Here is a 20,224-nt window from a genome sequence, read left to right on the forward strand (position 1 = left end):
TTTGCACATATTTTACTTACTTACACCTCTAGAGTCATACTGAGTCACTGCTGTACTCTGCATTATCAGTATAGTCTTTTTCTGGATGAGGTACATTGTATATTTTGCTTCTTGATTCTGTACAAGGCATGTTGTATATTTTTGCTTCCTTTCTGTATAGGCACATAGTTTGCTTATTTTATTTAATTTTTTGTAATTTCTGCTTCTGTAACTGATTAATTTCGCCGTTATGGAATGAATAAAGTACAATCTAATCAAATCAAATGTAAATGAATGAATAAAAAGAGTTGCCTTCGAGTTTTTTGTAATAGAATATATGAGAATTTAACAGTTTTTTGCATTGACTTCACTCTAAAATATGATTTGGTGTTCGTGATCTCTCTCTCTCTCTCTCTCTCTCTCTCTCTCTCTCTCTCTCTCTCTCTCTCTCTCTCTCTCTCTCTCTCTCTCTCTCTCTCTCTCTCTCTCTCTTACGCACACACACACTAACACGCGCACTGCTCCTCCGCTGGGATCCCAGGGTGAAAGACATCATCAGGCGGTCCAGGAGGTTTTGCAGGAGCCGCGTCATCCGCCTGGATGGGCGGCGCGCCGGCGGGAGGACAGGACGGAGGGTGTTTTCCAGGTTTAAAAGCGCCAGAGCCGGCCCCTCCGACAAAACCGCTCCGCGTCACCGACCTGGGGAGGCTCTTTAAAGAAAGAAAGAAAAAAAAAAAAAAACCCTCCTGGTTGGAAAACAGAGCCGAGCTCACCTCAGTCACGGTTCCCCCCCTCCTCCTCATCTTCCTCCACCTCCTCAGCAGCCGTATACCTGCGCCACTCTCCCGCACCGCTTCCTCCCGTTTCCACCGGTGCGCACGGGCCACCGCGCGCGATACGCTTCAAAATCCCGCTCCTCTCCAAAAGTGCTGGCGAATGATGCTTTTATTTAACGTTGCATGAAGTCAACCAGCTTTTTTTCTTCTTTTTCGGGGGGTGTGACACTTTAATCTGCGAGCCGGAGAAAGTTGCGCCTTCGCTTGTTGAATGCAGGATTTCTACAGCCGGTGCGCTCATTCCAAGTTCAGCTTTGGAGCTGCAGCCAAGGAGCGGACACTCCAGCTTCTCGACTCTCTCAACGCCGATATGAAGTCTGCAGAAGAAGGTAAACTACGCCAGTATTTGTTTCTGTTTTGTTTTTCTCAGCTGCTGCTGGTTTGAAACGAGCTGACGGCCGGTGGCACCGCCACTGCAAATTGATTGGGAGCTCGTGCACGAACTGTCAAAGTCAGGGCCAACTTGACGCGTGATGTTTTTTGGGGAAAAAAAAAGCGGCCAGGTTAAGTGCACAGCAATTTAACCTACAACCATTGTCTGGGATTAACATTTAAACATTTATTTAAAATCATAACATTTAAGGTTAGGTATTTTTATTTTATTTTTGGATTTTTATTTCTCGTATCCATGCGAGATTGTGGGAATTCCATGTTTATTAATAGTACATGAATAAACAACATGAGCAACTTTTTTCAATAGGTGCAATAAATGAATCCGCTAATACAGTGAAAATTGACTTTTTGGGACCCATTTGCATCTACACCATTAGGTGTCCCCAGATTTCTATGCAGGTGCTTCTCGTCATACAGTGATGAAAGCTGGTGAGGTTTCCCTGCTGCTGTTATCTGCTCACTATACCTGCTAATCGTTCATGTCACTTTAAACTCTTAAAATAAGAGTGTTTTGGCTCCCAGAGCAATGGAGGGGTCAGAGATTAACTGAGGAGCAGTGTTTTGAGAGAGGCACTGTGGTGAGATTGCAGTTTGCAGAGGAATGATCCACAAGAAAATCCGTCTTTCTCCAGTTATTCAGTGTTTATGTTAGAAAAATTTGATTTAGTTCCCCAGAAGTCAGTGTTTGTGCGTCTTGTCTCAACTCCCAGTGCTGATGTCACTTTCTTTTTCTTTTTTTTTGGGAGGGGGGGGTGAGAATTTAATTTTGTCTTTGAGGTTTGAGACGGACGAGTGCAGGCGGTGATATTATTCATTTCAGCCCGTCAGTACTAAGCCTTAAATTGGTAACAGACCGAGTGTGTGTGAATGTGTATGTGTATGTGTATGTGTGTGTGTGTGTGTTTGTGAGTGGGGGACACAGGGAGGGCTGTGATCTGTGCGTCCAGGGATGCTGGGTAGCATGCTTGACAAGGAGACGTGCTTAACCACACACAGATTCAGCAGCACGCCAAAAGCTGCATTTACTGACACACACACACACACACACACACACACACACACACACACACACACACACACACACACACACACACACACACACACACACACACACACACACACGCACACACACACACACACACACACACACACACACACAGACTTCTATTGGTGTTTTGCCATCGCCCATAGTCAGCCATGTGTGATAAGTGGCCCCGGGGTTCTTAGTTCCAGAGGCTGCGGATGACTTCTGTGGGCGACCACCTATCTCCCTCTGAGGTCCCGTCAGTCTGCGCCCTGCCTAGACCGCAATCCCTGTGGATCAACCCCAGCCGTCCTTTAGTCACGCTGGTTTGCTTGTGGGGAGCAAATGTTTTTGATCATGATAGCATAATTGAGAGAAATTGGTGGGGTGGACAGAAAGAGCACGCTGTAATCTGTGTGATAGCCAGCGTTTTCAAATTAACTGCTTACGTCGCACTTTGAACACACTGCAAACAGTTGGGAGAGTGACTCACTTTGGTTTAACTTCTTTTTTTTTTTTTTTATTCTCTTTTTATCCACTTCATGGGGCAAATTCTCATCTGGTATAAATTGTGTTATCTCAGCAAGAATTGAAGCGTGTCACCCTGAAAAAAAAAACAAAAAAACATTTGTAAATCTCGGGTTGCACAAAAGTGAAAGTGTGTGTGTGTGTGTGTGTGTGTTTCAGTGGGTGTTTTGAAGAAGTGTGTCGCAGAACAGTGCACTGATCTCTTACGCACGTTCAGGAGGGTTAAAAAAGAGAAAAGGAGGGAAAAAAAAAAAAAAAGAACAGCTGCCGCAACTTTGAGCAAAATCAGTGAGGCCTGAAGTTAGGAGGTGTGTCACAACGGGTGGAGTGGGCAGGAGATTATCATCTGCTCCAAAACAGGAGAAAAGCATCAGAGAGGACTGAGGTAGAGGCAGACTGAGGTTTACTCTGCAGCAGTGTGAACTGACTGGGACAGACATGAGTTTCCAACATGAAGAGCAGGAGTTTGATTTTGGCTACATGTTCGAGTACAGCCAGGGTGTCCAGGAAGAAGCCAAGAGAGGTTGGTACTGAGGGGCAGTGGTGGGCATCACCTGGATGAGTGTGTTACTCTGTGAAGTACTTTAAAAAAAAAAAAAAAAAAAAGATATTTAGAATTTTGCCATTTTTATTGTTTCTGAAATGTTTAAAAGAAAAACGTGAATTACTATCTACTTGTGATAAGTTCATACTGCCGTAATAAATGTATCTGCTCCACAACCACATAGTCACCTCTAAACATAGACTCATAAACTAATTTTACCTTGCCTATCCTCACATTGTACGCTGTGTGACAGATTCGTCATTTCATGTGATCCTCAGCGTTGTGGTTGACAAATATAGCACTCTGCATCAAGGGGATTGCCCTTCACTGGGTTTCAGACTCAATGCTCTGTTACCATTTCAACCCTCGTTGGTCGAACTGTTGACACGGCAACCAGCCGCTGCCAGCTAACCCGGCCAAGCCCGACCGACTTAAGTCTGTACGTTGCCACAATTGCCCGTCTTGTATGTTTTCCTCAGGCGGCATTGTCTGTGTGCGTACAAACGGGCACATCTGTGTGTAACACTGCAGCAAACTCTCCTTGACTTAATCACAAGCTCAGAGCGATGCGAGAGTGCTGTCAGTTTTCCACAGGGGAGGGCCTAATTCACTCAGTGAGTGATGCAATCAATCAAATAAAGCATCCATCAGCGCTGCTGGAGGAATTCCTGTAGAGTACATATGACAGCAGGGCGTGCCGAACGCAGCCCGGGATGAACTGATCAAACAAACGGAGTGGCTGTGCAACTTGCAAGTACACAACAACTACTGTTTAGGAAGACTGCTAAGCTTCTCCAGATGCTCACCAAGCTGGGAGGGTTGTCACTTTCGACCAAAACCTATTGACAGGGTTTAAGGGTATTATTATGAAAATATAAAGTGTTTGTCACAAAAGGTGTTTGAATTCTCGTCACTTTTTAGGGTTAAATGATATTTTCTGATTCTTCATTTTTAACATTATACTTCTTTTTCAGATGCATACGGCTACACACCAAACGTGAGTCTGTCCCTTCCTCTTGGAATGGGCAACCCCTGTCTGGCCACACAGTACCACACCTTGCAGTCAAGCCCGGTCATCTCGGTCACCTCCTGCCATCAGACAGGCTACGGCTTCCAAAATGACAACCACACAGCATCCGGCTATTACCTGCCGCACGGTTTGAGACCTAACGGGGCCCCAGCTCTGGAAAGCCCTCGCATCGAGATCACAGCTTACAGCCAGTACCCAGAGGACGAGGTCGAAGAGAGCAGCAGCACGGAGGACCACATCATCAAACGAGGGGTCAACTCCATCGTCACGCTCACGCTGCCCAACGCAGATGGCTACCGCGATCCCAGTTGCCTCAGCCCCGCGAGCAGCATCTCCTCGCGCAGCTGCAACTCCGAAGCCTCTTCCTACGAGTCCGGCTTTTACAACTACGACAACTCCCCGCAGAACTCCCCGTGGCAGTCGCCTTGCGTTTCTCCCCGAGGGTCGTCTTCACTTCTGTCATGCCCACACGCCATTGGCCCTGCAGGCTCCCCTCGCCACTCGCCGTCCACCTCCCCTCAGATAGGAGCCATGGCAGAGGAAGCCTGGCCAGCGCAGCCCCGTGGCTCCAGGCCAAACTCCCCGTCCTGCAGCGGAGGCAACGGAGGAGGCAGTTGCGCTGGTGGCAGCATGGGGAAGAGAAAGTACAGTTTAAATGGCACTTCCTACCGTCAGACGTCGCCCAACCCGTCGCCAACCCCCTCTCCGCATGGCTCCCCCAGGGTCAGCGTCACAGACGAGAACTGGCTCGCCAACACCAACCAGTACACCAACTCCGCCATTGTGGCCGCCATCAATGCTCTGACCACAGACGGAGTGATAGACATGGGGGAGGGAATCCCAATCAAGACCAGGAAGACCATGCTGGACCACTCGCCATCCATGAGTCTGAAGATGGAGCCTGGTGGTGAGGGGCTGAGTCCAGACGGAGACCTGTGCCATGAGGACTACCCATCCCGAATGGCCCTCAAGAAGGAGAACTACTGTGGAGGGTTCCTGGATGTGCCCCAGCATCCCTACTCCTGGTCCAAACCCAAGCCTTACCTCAGGTAATGTATGGAATTTTTACCTTGTATACTGTATCACTAGACAGAACACATTTACCTCAAAAGTATATTGAGAAGGCAGATAGATACTTGACACAGAAATTCGAATATTCAATGTTTTTTTTTTTTTTTGTTTCCACATTTAGTCTTATTTATTTAGTCATTGTGAGGACACAATTGCTTTAGTTTTTAATCTTCAAAGGCCTTATCAATTGGCAAATTTCCAAAAGTTACTTCCAAATGCGCTCTCTTTGAAGATCAGAACTGTTTCATAAATCATATTTCACAGTCAGGAATTGCCCGACCTGTGTGTGTGTGTGTGTGTGTGTGTGTGTGTGTGTGTGTGTGTGTGTGTGTGTGTGTGTGTGTGCCATTGTTGCTATCACTACCCCTGCACAAACTTCCAAATACATTCACACAGTCAACAATATCAATGGTTTCTCTCCTTGAAGCAAGGTAATGTTTTTTTTTACATTTCTCACGTTTCCATTGTGGCATTTCCCCCCAAATCCAATAGCGGTCTTTCCTGTCGGAAATCAAGTGTTTGATTAAGATAGTGAGCAGCAGGAAGTAACGGTGACAGGCCTGACTGAAGGGGAAACAGTCTGCGAGTTAATCAGCCGGCTGGTAACGTTGGTCCGCCACGCCATCAACCCATCTCTCTCCTTGTGTAGCTAATGTGATGTCATGCACCGACTGGGTAGATAAAGCCCTGCGGGGGGAAATCAGTTCATTTTGGGTCAACAAACAGCCCAGCCAGTTCCACAGAGATGCCAGAGATTGGTTTCAGTCGAGCCACCCTCCAGGTCAGCGCTCCACGTTTGCCAGGCATCCGGCGCTAAGAAATATTGTCTTGCACGTGTTTGTTTTGGTTTAGATATCTCTATGGTATTCACATGGGAAGCTCTGACTCTCCATCTGGAGAACAATGATGTTGAAGGAGGCCAGCTGTAGCTCTGTGAAAGAGATATCATCCTCTGAGCTAGGACGTGCTGCTGAGCGTCTACCCTATTGTACAACTCGATTGTCTTTGGTACAGATGTGACTGTTTCAGAGTTTTACACTTCTGATTGTCAGTATGTGTGAGATTTGTTTGTGTGCCCTAGATATGGCTTCCCTTCCACTCTCACTTTCTTAACTCCAGTCCCTCTTTCCACCTGTCACACTATAATGCAAAACACTCTGCTCTCTAACCAGGGCACATTCGTCTTTCATTTATTTTTCATTAAAAAGAAAAAAAAAGGGCCACTAATTATTGCCACGGCCCAGGGAATTATGCACATCAGGGAATGACTTCAATTGATTAGATTATAGACCATGATGAAATGGGGAAGGATCAAGCCAGTTGGATTCTAGCAAAATGTCCCAAATTTGAGGTTAATGTAAAGCGAGCTTGAAGCATTTGGAATCAGACTTCCCCCAGTGTAGGAACCCGCAGATCCCTGGAAAAAAGACGCAACACCATAGTCCTCCTTGGGCAAATCAGTCCTTAATGGAGAAAACAGAAAGTGCATTTAGAAAAAAAACACGTGTTCTTGTGGTTTTATTCCAAGTAAACTGGAAATGTCTTTCAGAAAGGACTAACCACACGTTCAGTGAAAGTCCAAAAACCCTGTCTGCATGAATAATAATTTACTATTGTGTTTTTTTGTTTGTTTTCTTAGCAAAACTTGTTTAGAATGCCTACTTCACCTAAAAAGCAATCACCGTGCCATGTTCCCGCAGCCCCTCTCTGCCAGCGCTCGACTGGCAGCTTCCGTCCTGCTCTGGACCGTACAACCTCCAGATCGAGGTGCAGCCAAAGTCCCACCACAGGGCCCATTATGAGACCGAGGGCAGCCGAGGAGCCGTGAAGGCGCTGTCCGGAGGACACCCTGTTGTGCAGGTACGTCACCGACGCTGCCGTCAAGCATGCAAACCAGATCTGTACGACAGAGTGGGCACTTCTGTCCCACCGAAGACAAGGCTGGCTTTGTGCGGTTCAGACCATGCAACGAGTTACAGCCATTACAGCATTAAGCGGTAACGAGTGCACGCTGATCAACGGCAGGCTTTCAAGCCAAAAACAAGCCGCTGACATTGACGTCTGGCTGATGTTGACTTTAGGACAGCATTTAGTCACAGTGTCATCAGAGCAGCCATGACATTTCTTTAATCAGCCCAAACTTTGATGTCCTTTTAGTCTTTTTATTAGAATTGGATGGTTGACTTTTAAAAATAAGTTATAAACAGTTGCTTGTGAAATCATGTTAAAACAGGCAATTGAGAGAGATAAACAACATGTCTTGTATTAAAACAAAGAACTAGAACACTACTAAAGAAATGTACAAACATACACACAAATATGTGTTTTCATTGGCTGATCTATTTTTAAAGTTGTAGCATTACACCAATGGAGCACCCAACGAAAACAATATATTTTAATGTTAAAGATGAGGAAGTCAATCAATCATCCAAAATGTTATCCATGGTGTGGTTTATACGTGTGTGGAGTGAGTATGATTCAAGTGAATATGTTTTGATTATTTTGTCCAGTTCGTCAGTGAAATAGCTTTGATCGCTGAGACAAGTTCTCCATAAGGGGGGGCGACATACTGGTAGATCCCTCAATCCAACCAGCAAATAGATTTTCATTCGCACTGAATGTACTAACAGATCCGTTCAGTCTGTCTATAACTGGGGTGTCAAACATAAAGCCGGTGGGCCATAACCGGCTGGCAGAAGGCTTCAATCTGGCCCACCGCCAAACCACCAAGCAAATTGTGAAAATTTCAAAGAAAACATTGATTAAAATAAAAACAAAAAAAAACCCTACATTTCTTAAGAGTAGGGGACACAACGCAACACTGAGACCTGAGCTGAGATATGGGCGATGCTGCTGTGAAAGATTGCAAACTAACATTAGCCTCAAACGTCAGGGTGAGTTTGTAAAAACACCCATAATGCAACAGCTACAGGAGAAGTTTTTCATAGATTTCCCTGTATTTTGTAACGGTTTCATTAAAATTGGCTTTATATTGAGATTGTAGTTATTTTTTGGTTTGGTTTTGTGAAAATATAGACATTTTAATCACATATACTCTGCACCACAACAAACAAAAACTTGAAAGTTTAAATTTAAAGGTTTTTATGAAAATCTTTTACTGGTCTGGCCCACTCAAGATAAAATCGGGCTGTATGTGGCCTCTGAACTAAAACGTGTTCGACACCTCTGGTCTATAAAGTTCACGTCCACTACATCACTGTGCAGTTGTGCAGAATTTAAAACTTTTGAAGATTTCAGCAGTTGCTCATGTTGTAAATGCTCTCTGAGGCGAGAGTCTCATCTCTGAAAGTGAGAGTCAATCCTCTGCTGCACGCTGACTCAGTATAGAGGAGGACCATCGCCTCTCTCTATTGTACTTGGCCAACACTTAAAGAACACACGTCAGTCTCACCAGCAGCAGCACGACACAGAGCTCCTTTCTCTGCAACACTGTCCTCACTCTGCGCCGGCATCTCGGTTTACCCAAGGTGGGGTGTGAGTGGTGTGTGCGTGTCCTAAACGTTGGGAGTGACTTTGCCCTTCGTGCATCTGGCGCACTTCAAAAAGTACACTGAACAATGAATAGTGCAGGGGCGTCAAACAGATTTTAATTCAGGCGCCACATGGAGCTCAATTTCATCTCAAATGAGCCGGACTGGTAAAATAGTGCCACAATTTGCGTGGTGGTTTTGCGAGCCGGATTGGAGCCTCTTACGGGCCGGTTTTGGCCCACGGCCCTTATGTTTGACGCCCCTGGAATAGTGCAGTACATTAAGGACAGCTTTCATGCATCCATAGAAAACATTTTAATTTTGACCAGCCCAGTTTAAAAGTTGGTGGTCCACTATGTGACGTATTGAGATTTTGAAGTTGTAAAGCGCTGCTGTTGTTTTGTAAATTGATGTTGGCCGGTGCAGCCCGGCGTTCTTCAATGTCAAACCGACGTGGCGTTACAAACTGGCCTGACAGCCTTCAGGTTTTCTCTGTAAACACAGGTAATTAACCCCAAACCGCCCCGTTTATCAACATGTGGGCAAATCAGCTTTTCAACCCCCCACAATCCCCCCACACCCCACCCCACCCCCAGTTACAGTATGAGGTTGGCCAGACTCAACCTGCCAGCCGGCACAGCTGTGGCAGGTGAGGCTGCTTTTCATTTAGGTCACACGACGTTCCGACTCTCTCCCCGGGAGCTGGAGTGAGTCGCTCACGAGCGAGGCCTCCCGCCCGTGTCCAGGTTTACATTCGCAATTTCATTATTTCACGCTTCATGGGCACCAATTTAGCGGAGATTTTTACGAGGATATTTACAAGTCCTCCTGCGTGCAACAATCAATTATGAGTAAGTTGTAGCCACGGAGAAAATAAGATGACAGCTGCTCGCATACCTCACATTCTACACTTATGGCTTGTCGAGGAGTGATTTATACCTCTGATATTTATTGCATGAGCAGTCAATTGGGCTGTCTTGAGGGTTTTATTATAACAGTGGAGACCTCTGGCAGCATGGCAGTTGGCAGAAAAGATAAATCTATAAGGATTAGGCAATCATGTGTACAGACTGGAGTGTAAGATAAAGAAGAACGTTTCAGGTGTCCTCGGGGACTGTTTATTTTTCTCAAATTTTTGTGGACCCTCTCCAAAGCCAGAATTTTAAAAGTCTTTGTCGCCCTCTCCGTCTTTGTTGTGCTGTTGTAATCTAAGAGAATAAGGCACGCTGCGGTCCCCAGCGCTCTGTGGTAATGAGTGGCAGGCACTGGATGGGTGAGGTGCAGTCAAGGAGAATGAGTCAATAATGACACAGGGGCATGGGTGTAGGAAGCAGCTAAGGAAGTCTGTATGTGTGTTTGTGCTGCTTAAGACTGGAGTGTGTGTGTGTAGAGAGAGAGAGACAGAGAGAGAGAGAGACAGAGAGAGTGAGAGAGGGAGAAGGGGCAGAGGGAGTCACCAGGCAGCTGGGGCTTGGCTTGGCTGCCCCTAGAGATGCTCTGTATCCTGCTGATTAGGACCTGAGTAGCCCTGAGGTTGGCTACGCATGGCAGAGATGTTTGCGGTGACGGCAGATAGGAGTCAGGGGGCCCCTCAGCGCCCGCCGGGTGCCACCTCCCCTTTCCACGCACCGGTGCCTCCTTCCCTCTCTCCCCGGGGAGCCTGGGGATGTCGCTCCTTGTGAACCATTCATCCGTCAACCATCTCCCCAAAACCCACACCGGCAGGCCTCGCTCGGTTAAAGCCCGGTCATCCACGGCTCGATTGTTTTTCTCTCTCTCTCTCTCTCTCTCGCTCTATTTTTTTTTTTCAACTCATGGATGATCAGATACTCGTGTTATGAGCGGCGGTGACATGTGTGTTGGAAAGCAACACCGGATGAAAAAAGCAGCTTGATGAAAAACATGAAGGGAAACATTGTTTCTGCAGCCTCCAGTGTATCCCGGAGAGACAGGAACTGACAGGTAGTCAAATCAAAATGCCCGAGTGCTTGTTTCCTGTTGTTGTCTCGTTAGCGCCGAACAAACAAAGGAACGCTTTGCACCTACAGTCGTTTTGCACAAGTCAGCAGAATTCTGATTGTCTTTAATATGTTTACCGGCAGGCTGTAGTAGTTGTAGTAATTGTAATGGCAGTTTGAAGAGGTGCGTGCAGATCCTGAGTAAAACCTTGAGGGTTCTCAGGGATTTGGTTTGCCCACAGGATGTCTTGGAGTAGGCTTTGGACAAATCTACGATTTACTTTATTTTTATTTTCATTCATGATACATTACTTGCAGTTTCTTCCCCTCAAACTGTAATAAATGATTTAAAACCGTTTTCACTTTTACTTCAGATGCTTATTGATAATCAAAGACATGATGACAACCCACCCACCACATGACAGATTCCACATGGCTCTCACAGGCAGCCTCCAATTATTTATGTCTAGTCTGAAGATCTTGCAGCCTTATTACGAAATTGAATGTTAGAAAAATCTTATTTGGGCACTTAAATTAATACTGATGTGTTTTTGGCAGTTTATTTTGTTTTTGTTGGGAGAATAATGAACATCAGAATTCAGGGGAAAATGTGATTTATATATAATACTACCTAAAAAAGAGAACGCATCAGTCGCTATATGAAGGATTTTGCATATTCTAAAAATAATCCCAAGTGTTGTTTTTTTTTCAATTAACTTAAAGTACGCAGGTTTCAGGCTCTGTTTACACAACAATGTTTTCAAGTGTATACTTTCATAGCATTTTGGGGGATCGTTTACATAACAACAGTGCTCAGAGCCACTGAAAATGAGACTTTTTGAAAATACTCTGTTTCCGTGGAAGCGGGCGACTTTTGTCAAACGCTGCTATTGCGCTTGCATACCACGGCTATGCATCGACAGGCGATGTACTTGCCATTTTTAATGTTTATAGGCTATTGCTCTCTGTGCGCTTGTGTGCGTGGTTTCATTTCATAAAACAACTAAAAGCATCCACTAGTGGCCCCGCAGGAAAATTTTCAGTGTTTTTGCTGTTCCGTGTAAACAGAAATCGTTTTCAAAACATTGCTGTGTAAATGTGAAACTTTTCAGAAACGAAAATGCAAAAACAATGCGGTTCCACTTGCAACGTTGTCGTGCAAAGGAGGCCTAACTCATCGCTATACTTGTTGCTGTCCGAGTTGAACAATAAGACAATTTTTGGTGAAAAAGTGTCTTTCATTTTCCAGCACAAATAATGAAGAGCAGTTTTTAGCGATCAAGTAAAATGTTACTCCAACTTAACTCTGGTCACTGTGTTCAATGGTGCAATCACAATACCACAACTGTCTGGACCAATGTACTGTGATTGATTTTATGGAGTGATAATTGTAGGGGTATACCTATCTGTTTTTCAGTTTTTTTTGTATAAAATCTGTCTCCTCCATTATTAGACACTAATTCCAAGAAGGTAAAATGTTTTACAGCCAAAATATGCTTGTAAAATGTGTTTGGGGTGCACATGGCTGTATAACACATGACATCACCCTGAGCTGCTGCAGACCAGCGAAACCACAATCAGCATGGAGACTATGTCTTCTCCATCCAATGAAAACCTCCAGATTATGACTTACCTCAACAGAATACCCCTCTGCTACTTACACTGGCCTCCCAGTCTCAGCCATTCATTCAGGAACCACACTCCGTCCTTTACCTTTTCCTCCACTATATTTGAGGTCTTTTCACCCTCCCTCTCTCTCGCCATTCGTCCACTGTGTGACCCCCGTGGCTGGTTTTTCACTTTATTCACTGCAGCAGACCACAGGACCATTAAGAGGGGATCCAGGATGCTCTGCCGGTTCCTCTCGAACCCTCCCCTCTCTCACCATAGCTATGCCGGACGGACGTCTGACGGGATGAGTTTTGAAGTCTTGCTCAAGAAAAACCAACCTGGTCCACCGTCACTTAGGCAACCGCTGTGACGTTGATTGATGGGGCTTTCCTCAAAGGGAGAGAGAAAAGCGGAGGTGTTCTGAGTTGAATAGTTGTGATATAATCTTCACTGTGCATGAAGATGTTGTGAAAGCTTCCAGGCTCAACCTCAGACATCCGCAAATCTCCTCAGTAACAGTACACAACAACACCTGTAGAGTATTAGAGCTACAGCATGCAGTGTAGCTTTGCTTATGGCTATTTCATATAGGATAATCACTGGCCTATAGGGCTTCCCCCCCCACACACACTCTCTCATTAGGCCCAAAGCAGCCACAGACATGGTGTAATTCCAACAGGATGTGGCCATCATTGCCATTAACATGTGCGTGACTTAATACCCATCTCCCTTCCTCTGCAACTGTATGTAATGCACATCACATTTGCGGTGTGTTTTCGACATGACAGACCATACAGCAATGTGTGGTTTCACCTCGGGGATCTGGTGATTGCCTGCTGCGTAATGTCTCAAAGAGAGACCCCCCCCCCCCCCCCCAATCTATAGCACCCTATACCATTGCTGCTAATTGCTCATTAAATCTACCGCCGCCTCTTGTTTGATATTCAAAAGGCACGGTGTACCCAGTAGTGCCGTTAGAGCTTAGTCAGGGCTATTACTCGTTGCCCAAAGGGGTATTTACGCCACTTTCATATTGTGGTTCTCCATCTGCGGGGCTTCCCTTACGCTGGTATTGGGCTACCACTAATTACCAGTTAATACCAAGTGGAAAAAGTTGAGAGACGTGTGTGTCGTTCTCACTGGTTTGAGGCGATAACCAGACAGCCCACAGATTTATGAGGCAAGACACGAGTGGGTAGTCTTGCTGTTGGGGGGTGCACAGCAGTCACCCGTGCATTATCTTACTCAGATTCTCCATAGGCTTGGAGGATATTTCTTATGGCATGCTGCACTGTTAACAAACCCATTCTTTTTATATGGAATTTGGACCATCGCTGGTCTAGACACAGGCTTGCGCTTGAAACCGTGCCGCAAGTGACATAACGCCAAAGCACTCGATTCAACTCAAACTTTGAGGGATATAGCTGCCCGGTTGCTTATAAAAGGAGCAGCCGTTGGAGCGGTGGAAACGTTAGCACATTAAAGGATTGCATATGTTGCGTTATGCATTCAATATGAGGCACTGGAGACATTAGCGAGACTGGAGGGTGATGGAGTAAAGTCTGGACGGGGGAGACAACTTGGATGAGTGTACATTTAATTGGGTACAGCAAAAGGCTGGCTGTGTGAGTGTGTCGACGCTCGACAGAGAGGGGAGCGCGATAATGGGGAAAAGCCTGAATCTGTAGTTGTGTTTCTCCTCCCCCTGCCTCAGTCTCACCCCCCCCCCCCCCCCCCCCCCCCGCCTCCCCCCCGTTCCTTCTGTGCTGCTCCCAGCCATCTTCTCCCTCTCTTCTCCCCAATCCTCCGCGCCACGTGGACTTCTTCGAGTCATGACATTTCTCCAGGCAGTGATGAAATCACTGCAGAGGGTTAGAAGGCGGCCCACTGCAGGCCTGCGGAGTGTGCTCACACTCAATCCTTAGCCAGGCCAAACACTTCCAATTCACCAGCAAGTCTTTATTAAACTCTACATCTACAGAATCCTTTCTTTGACCGATCGAGGCCAGGTGCGGGACGCATTGAGAATGTCACTCATACTAATAAAACTGAAGGTTAAAATGTGCTAATGTATATTGTGTATGCAGGGATTTCAAAAACAGCCCCCGCCATTATTTCATCACATTTAATTTTCATTGAGTGAAGCAAATAAGAAAACGGAAAGAAAAAAAACAAAAAACTTTCTGTACTGGCGATGTATCTGAAATGGTCCAGAAATGAATGGTGGAAAGCGGGAAGGGATACGCCCTCCTCCCCGTTTCTTCAGCTCACACCACAGTATCATCACAACTGACCCAGACAATGCAGCTGCACACAATTACACAATTAATGCATCAGCTGCCATATCCACAGTGTTTTACTTGAGCCCCAGTGATCAGGAACGGTTCGTGCAGCAGTGGCTTGCGGTGGGGAGGTGTAAATGGATCTAGCTGACACAGTGGCAGAAGTTGGCACCCAGAAACAGCTTCGAATCAAGCCTTCATTTTGAACAGGGTTTAGATTATCGCAAAGTAAATAGACGGCGCACGTGCCAGATCGGCTGCAATTACAGCGGGAGGACCTCATCTGGTCAAAATTAGCAGCTTGTGGGTCCAACTTCACAGGCGGCATCCGAAACAAATACAAAAGGCTGAGGTCACAGGTGTGTGAGTGTATGGGTGCTTGTATAGTGTTTTTGTGAGGACTTTTACCAGAGGACGAGACCATTTCTGTGTGTGTGTGTGTGTGTGTGTGTGTGTGTGTGTGTGTGTGTGTGTGTGTGTGTGTGTGTGTGTGAGTGTGTGTGTGTGAGAGAGACCTTGTTTTACCATCTTTGTGAGGTCAATAACTTGGATCACATACACTTTTTAGCCTGACCTCCTTCCTGGGACTCGACAGACATTTATTCCGGTCATTTTAAGGTTAAGACGGGGTTGTTAGTCGTGACTGGTAAAGTTAGTGAAAGGCAGTTTGTGTGATTGTGTGGTGAAGGGTTCTAAGGGGGGGGGCTGAATAGCAGAAGAAATCTGAAGGTCAGGGGAATACCTTTTATTAGGAGGACATTTTTGCATTATTTCATAAAGAAATCCTGATAAAAGATTAATTGGAGGAAAAAACAATAAAACTATTAATGCGATAGCACAGGATACTGTAAAAAAAAAAAAAAAAGGCACATTTTTAAATTATATTTCAGCAAAAGAAGACTTTTTATTGTCTATCGATCTCTATGACTGTTAATATTTCACATGACAAAGATTAGGGAAACCCATTCCTCAACTCTTACGCCAAGCAGGAGGGGCTGGATTAACTGGTGTTAATGTGGTTTAAGCTCTTCCAGGAAGCGCTCATCCTCCCACACTTTGAGGGCCTCTTGTGAATGGAACTAGTGTCTCTGTTAGTTCACTATATGTGTGTCTATATATGCGAGGAGTATTTGAATGTGGTCATCTGTGATGCTTCAGCCGTCGACCCCCTTTCAAAGTTTACTCCGCAGCCTTTATTCAAACACATTTTATTCGCCCTTTGAGGATAAAATAAAGCGGTACGCTCCGCGCTCCGTTAGCGGCGGCGCAGTCCAGTGAGCAGAATCCAAGTTGGGGGGGGGGGGCGTAGGGAGAGGGTCAGGAGAGCACATATGGTAAAGGCATTGAGGGAGGTCGCCCAAGGGGGACTAAACCTCTTTCTATTGCTGCTGGGAAGAGCGGCGTCACTGAGAGGACTACCTGACCTCATTAATCACTTCCTCTCCTCTGTGAGGTCACTGCGATTTCGAGCGAGGACGACACTGACGTTGCGCGCTACCGCAGGATGAGTGAGGAGATAAGGACCCCCCCCCCCTTCTTTCTCTGCTTCTATTGCGGCCCTCCTCAGAGCCACGTGGCGGCTGAGGTAATGGTTGGAGGTCACAGATGAATCCATTGAACTCCACCGAGGCAAAAGTGACAGACGACACAGCTTTGTAGCATGACTGGCTCTGTGTTTTATTAAATCATAAGGCAACGTCATGCAATTTAACGCTCCGGTGTTTCAGATTTGTACCTCATGGCCGACTGAACCCCCCCCCCCCACGAGTACATGCGCCAGTAACTGGTAGCATGTGCGGCCATGGATAATTACTTCTAGTGACACCATAAGTAAAATATAACAAGGGGAGCAGGGTCTGCTGGTGAGATCACTGCATAGATGAAGTGGTCCCTTGGGATGCCAAGACTTCAAGAAGCTCCTGACCCCGGCCTAACTCACTGATGACTAGCATGTGTGACTAGCTCACAGGTCAAGACAGCTGCTAGAGACACTACGAGACGCTGAAGAGAAAATCATGATGGTAAGAAGTAGAGATGAATGACAGACAGCCCCCCCCCCCCCCCCCCCCCAAAACGATATCTGAATCAAAGACTTTCGTCAGATCCCTACTGGTGCTTAGATTATTGAAACATATGGATATATACTCTTCTCCAATGACTGCTCATGCCCTATTTTCTTTCAAGATAATTAATTCTGAAAATTGTGTAACTTGGAAGAAAGAGACAGTGATCTCTCCATTGTTCCAAATCCAAATGATCTGTCATCAAGTTTCTTTAAAGGTAGATCATCCAGCCAGGCGACGTTTAATTCAGTATCCAGACAAATTTGTGTCCCATTATGTGTCCATGACACTGTAGCGCTACTTTCCACAGACCTCTAATGACATAGCGATCCAGTCTCCCACTCGCCTCTCTCGTCCTCACACCCTCATCCATCCCTGCCCTCTCAAAGGTAATTATAAACCCATTAATCAGATTATGTCATAGGTTACATGTGGTCTGCATTTCGTTATATGACTCAGTCTGTAAGATAAACAACGGGGGTCTTTTATTCCGCTTCACTTTGCCACTGCTCTCAATGTGGTCTATAGTAATGCACTAGTGTGCACTGAGGGTAATTGACCAATTTGTGGGATTTTTCTGATGGCCATGACTTGGAGAGTCCTGGTCTGGAGTAACTGATCCCTCTCAGTAAATGTCACATGTGGTCAAGGTCAAGTAGCCACCTGGGTGGGTCCACAGAGGGTCCACGCAATGAGATGTTAGTCTTCTCTCTACACTCCAGATGGATTCTGCAGCTTCCTGGACTGTCGGTAGGCTTGGAGAGTTTTCTGAGCCCACACCAACATCCGCCCTCATGACCATATGACCACAGAGAGAAGTATAGCCTGGGGAGGTCTGCAGCGTTAAGCCCTCAGTTCCACGAGAAAATCTCCTGGTTGGCAAATTATTCTGGTCAGAAATCACTCGTTGTCCTTCACCACACTTGGAGATCTGAAATCCTGCCTGCGTGTTCATAGTTTGAGCCATTACACACTCGGTTAAATCATCAATTTATGTTACTTTAGACACCGTCAGAAAACGATCTCGGGACACTGAATGCAAACTGGCAGCCACAGTTTATATTTGAAGTGCAGTTGACCCCAAAGTTGACAGCACTTCTTAAACTGTGCCGGGTCCGTGGAGTTTTTCTTCTCTTTTTTTAATGATTTGATCTTTTTATTAGTGAGGCGGTAGCAGCTAATGGAGGCCCGCTAGAGGAAGTGGGTGTTGTTTGAAGTGGTGGTTCTGATACAGGAGTCTCTTTCATCACAGTGGGACACAGTCTAACAGCTTTAATGGAAATCATAATACATGTTCATAACTGCCTAAAGGCAAAGGGGGGGGGGGGGGGGGGGGGGGCAGATCATGTCTGCATGCTATGGATGTTTTGAATCACTTTCTGCTGTAAACATCTGAGTATTGTCGCTGCGCTAAATAAATAGCGCTTTTCATGGTGAAATCACTGACATGACAATGTCTGTTCATAAATAGGGTTATAATATTGTTATGTGTGCAGTTGTTGGACAAATCTGGTTAGAACGTTGCACCTCAAAGACGAACAGGTTAAATTGTCCTGGATTCTCAATTTGGAACACTTTTTTCTTGAGGCTTTACCCTTTCTTTTCAAAGAAAACCCTATTCTTATTCACTCTGCTGTGGGGGAACGCAAAATAAACACAAAAGTACTGCACAGACCACTGAAAAAGGGTCTCCAACCCAACCAAAAACAAACAATGAGAAGGGGCTTATTTTAACAGTCCCTCTACCATGTCAGAGCTATCATTAAAGGCTCCTTTAACTAACAGTAGCCGAGGCACATTCAATCTGTATTTCCTAAATGAGGGGTTGCCTGAGATGGGGGTCTCAAATCCCGACGTTGCCTCTCACCTGGGTCTCTTTGTTCTTCTGCCAGCTTTATGGTTACATGGAAAGCGAGCCGCTCACCCTGCAGCTGTTCATCGGGACCGCAGACGACCGCCTCCTGCGCCCACATGCCTTCTACCAGGTCCACCGCATCACCGGCAAGACCGTCTCCACCGCCAGCCATGAAGTCATGCAATCCAACACCAAAGTCCTGGAGATCCCTCTGCTGCCTGAAAACAACATGAGAGCCATGTGAGTGACCCCTGGACCTCCACAAGTCCACTATCCATCTTTCCACCTTTTACACATTTTTCAATCCCTAACCCCTACTTTCAAAACATGCACAGAAACACACACACACTGTTCTGTTGTCTACACTCCCCCCTCCACCCCCCCGCTGGCTCCTTAGACAGAAAGCCTGATGACAGGTACTGTACAGCCCACAACTCTAAATAGGCTTTCTGCAATTCCACCCCTTGAGATGCGTAATTTCTAAGGAAATATAGCAAAGCACTTGACACGCGGAGTTCATGGGCGACTTAATTCTGACCAATGTGTGCTGAGACTCTAAATATTACAGGCCTGCAGTTGTTGAAGGGTGATTTTTTTATTTATTATTTAGTCCCATGGCCTACCGGTATGATGTGGTCCCAGTGCATTAGGCCCGGCCAACATGTGCCACTAAGATAAATGCACTAGAACTTCCCTTGTGAGCAAACAGGTCTACCGAGAAGAATACTGGATCCCAAATGGATGATTTTGATTTAGGGATGATTACTCACAGCCTTGTAGCCTGCAGTAGCTCAAGGAATGAAAAAGCTTTAACTTTTTTTTTTTTTTTTGAACATTTCTAATAGAGCAAAGAAATATATTTTGCCATTAATTCCAGTTTGGCCAGCTCAAGTAAAAGGCCATTTTGTCAGCCCAACGCCAAAACTTAACCATAAGAGTGACTTTTAAATGATCCTTCATCCAATACTGTGCAAATAAATGATACATTTGTCCTGCAATACCAACAAAAAACCCCAATACCTGATTAGTTCAAGGTTCCCTCTACATGAGACTACAATCATCTCAATCATATGGCGACACTTTTAAAGCATAATTATGAATGTGGAATGTATTGGTGTGTCCCCATCAGTGTCCGGATCTCAGACATTAAATTCGTTTGAAAAATGTTGAATGAAATCAAATACCTGAAATGTTTTATCCAGTACTATATATATGTGAGGGGTCTACGACCAATGGAACTTCATGCAGATCTCACAAAATTATGTCAACACTCACACACATCATACAGTCTTTAAAAGGGACATTTATCTCACAGATAACACATAAATTAAAGAATGGCTCAATAGTTTGTCAATGAAAATATGTCACTTGCTTTTCTAAAGCATTTCTAAAAGTCAAAATAAATATCTCAGAGAAAAATAGAATTTTTTAATCATAAAGAAGATCTGCATTCAACACATCAATTCTGGTTTACATGTATATGTATTGAAAAAAAAAATTGGAGATACTGGTTAAAATGGTTGAAACAACTAAAAATGGGTTAAACCACTTAAATAAAA

At 45.4% G+C, this 20,224-nt stretch overlaps 1 protein-coding gene across 1 annotated transcript in view; it reads left to right on the forward strand.

Moving 5' to 3' along the window:
* Positions 1–1,027: 1,027 nt before the first annotated feature.
* The window catches only part of LOC308113998 (nuclear factor of activated T-cells, cytoplasmic 1-like), a 72,996-nt gene continuing 53,799 nt past the window's right edge, over positions 1,028–20,224 (forward strand). The window contains exons 1-4 of the mRNA XM_080470611.1: positions 1,028–1,144; positions 4,279–5,383; positions 7,106–7,265; positions 18,703–18,905. Of these exons, the coding sequence (XP_080326737.1) occupies positions 1,126–1,144; positions 4,279–5,383; positions 7,106–7,265; positions 18,703–18,905 (1,487 nt within the window). The 5' untranslated portion in view covers positions 1,028–1,125. The remainder of the gene's footprint in view (positions 1,145–4,278; positions 5,384–7,105; positions 7,266–18,702; positions 18,906–20,224) is intronic.

This window comes from Lipophrys pholis (assembly GCF_963383615.2).
Source record: "Lipophrys pholis genome assembly, chromosome: 9".
NCBI lineage: Eukaryota > Metazoa > Chordata > Actinopteri > Blenniiformes > Blenniidae > Lipophrys > Lipophrys pholis.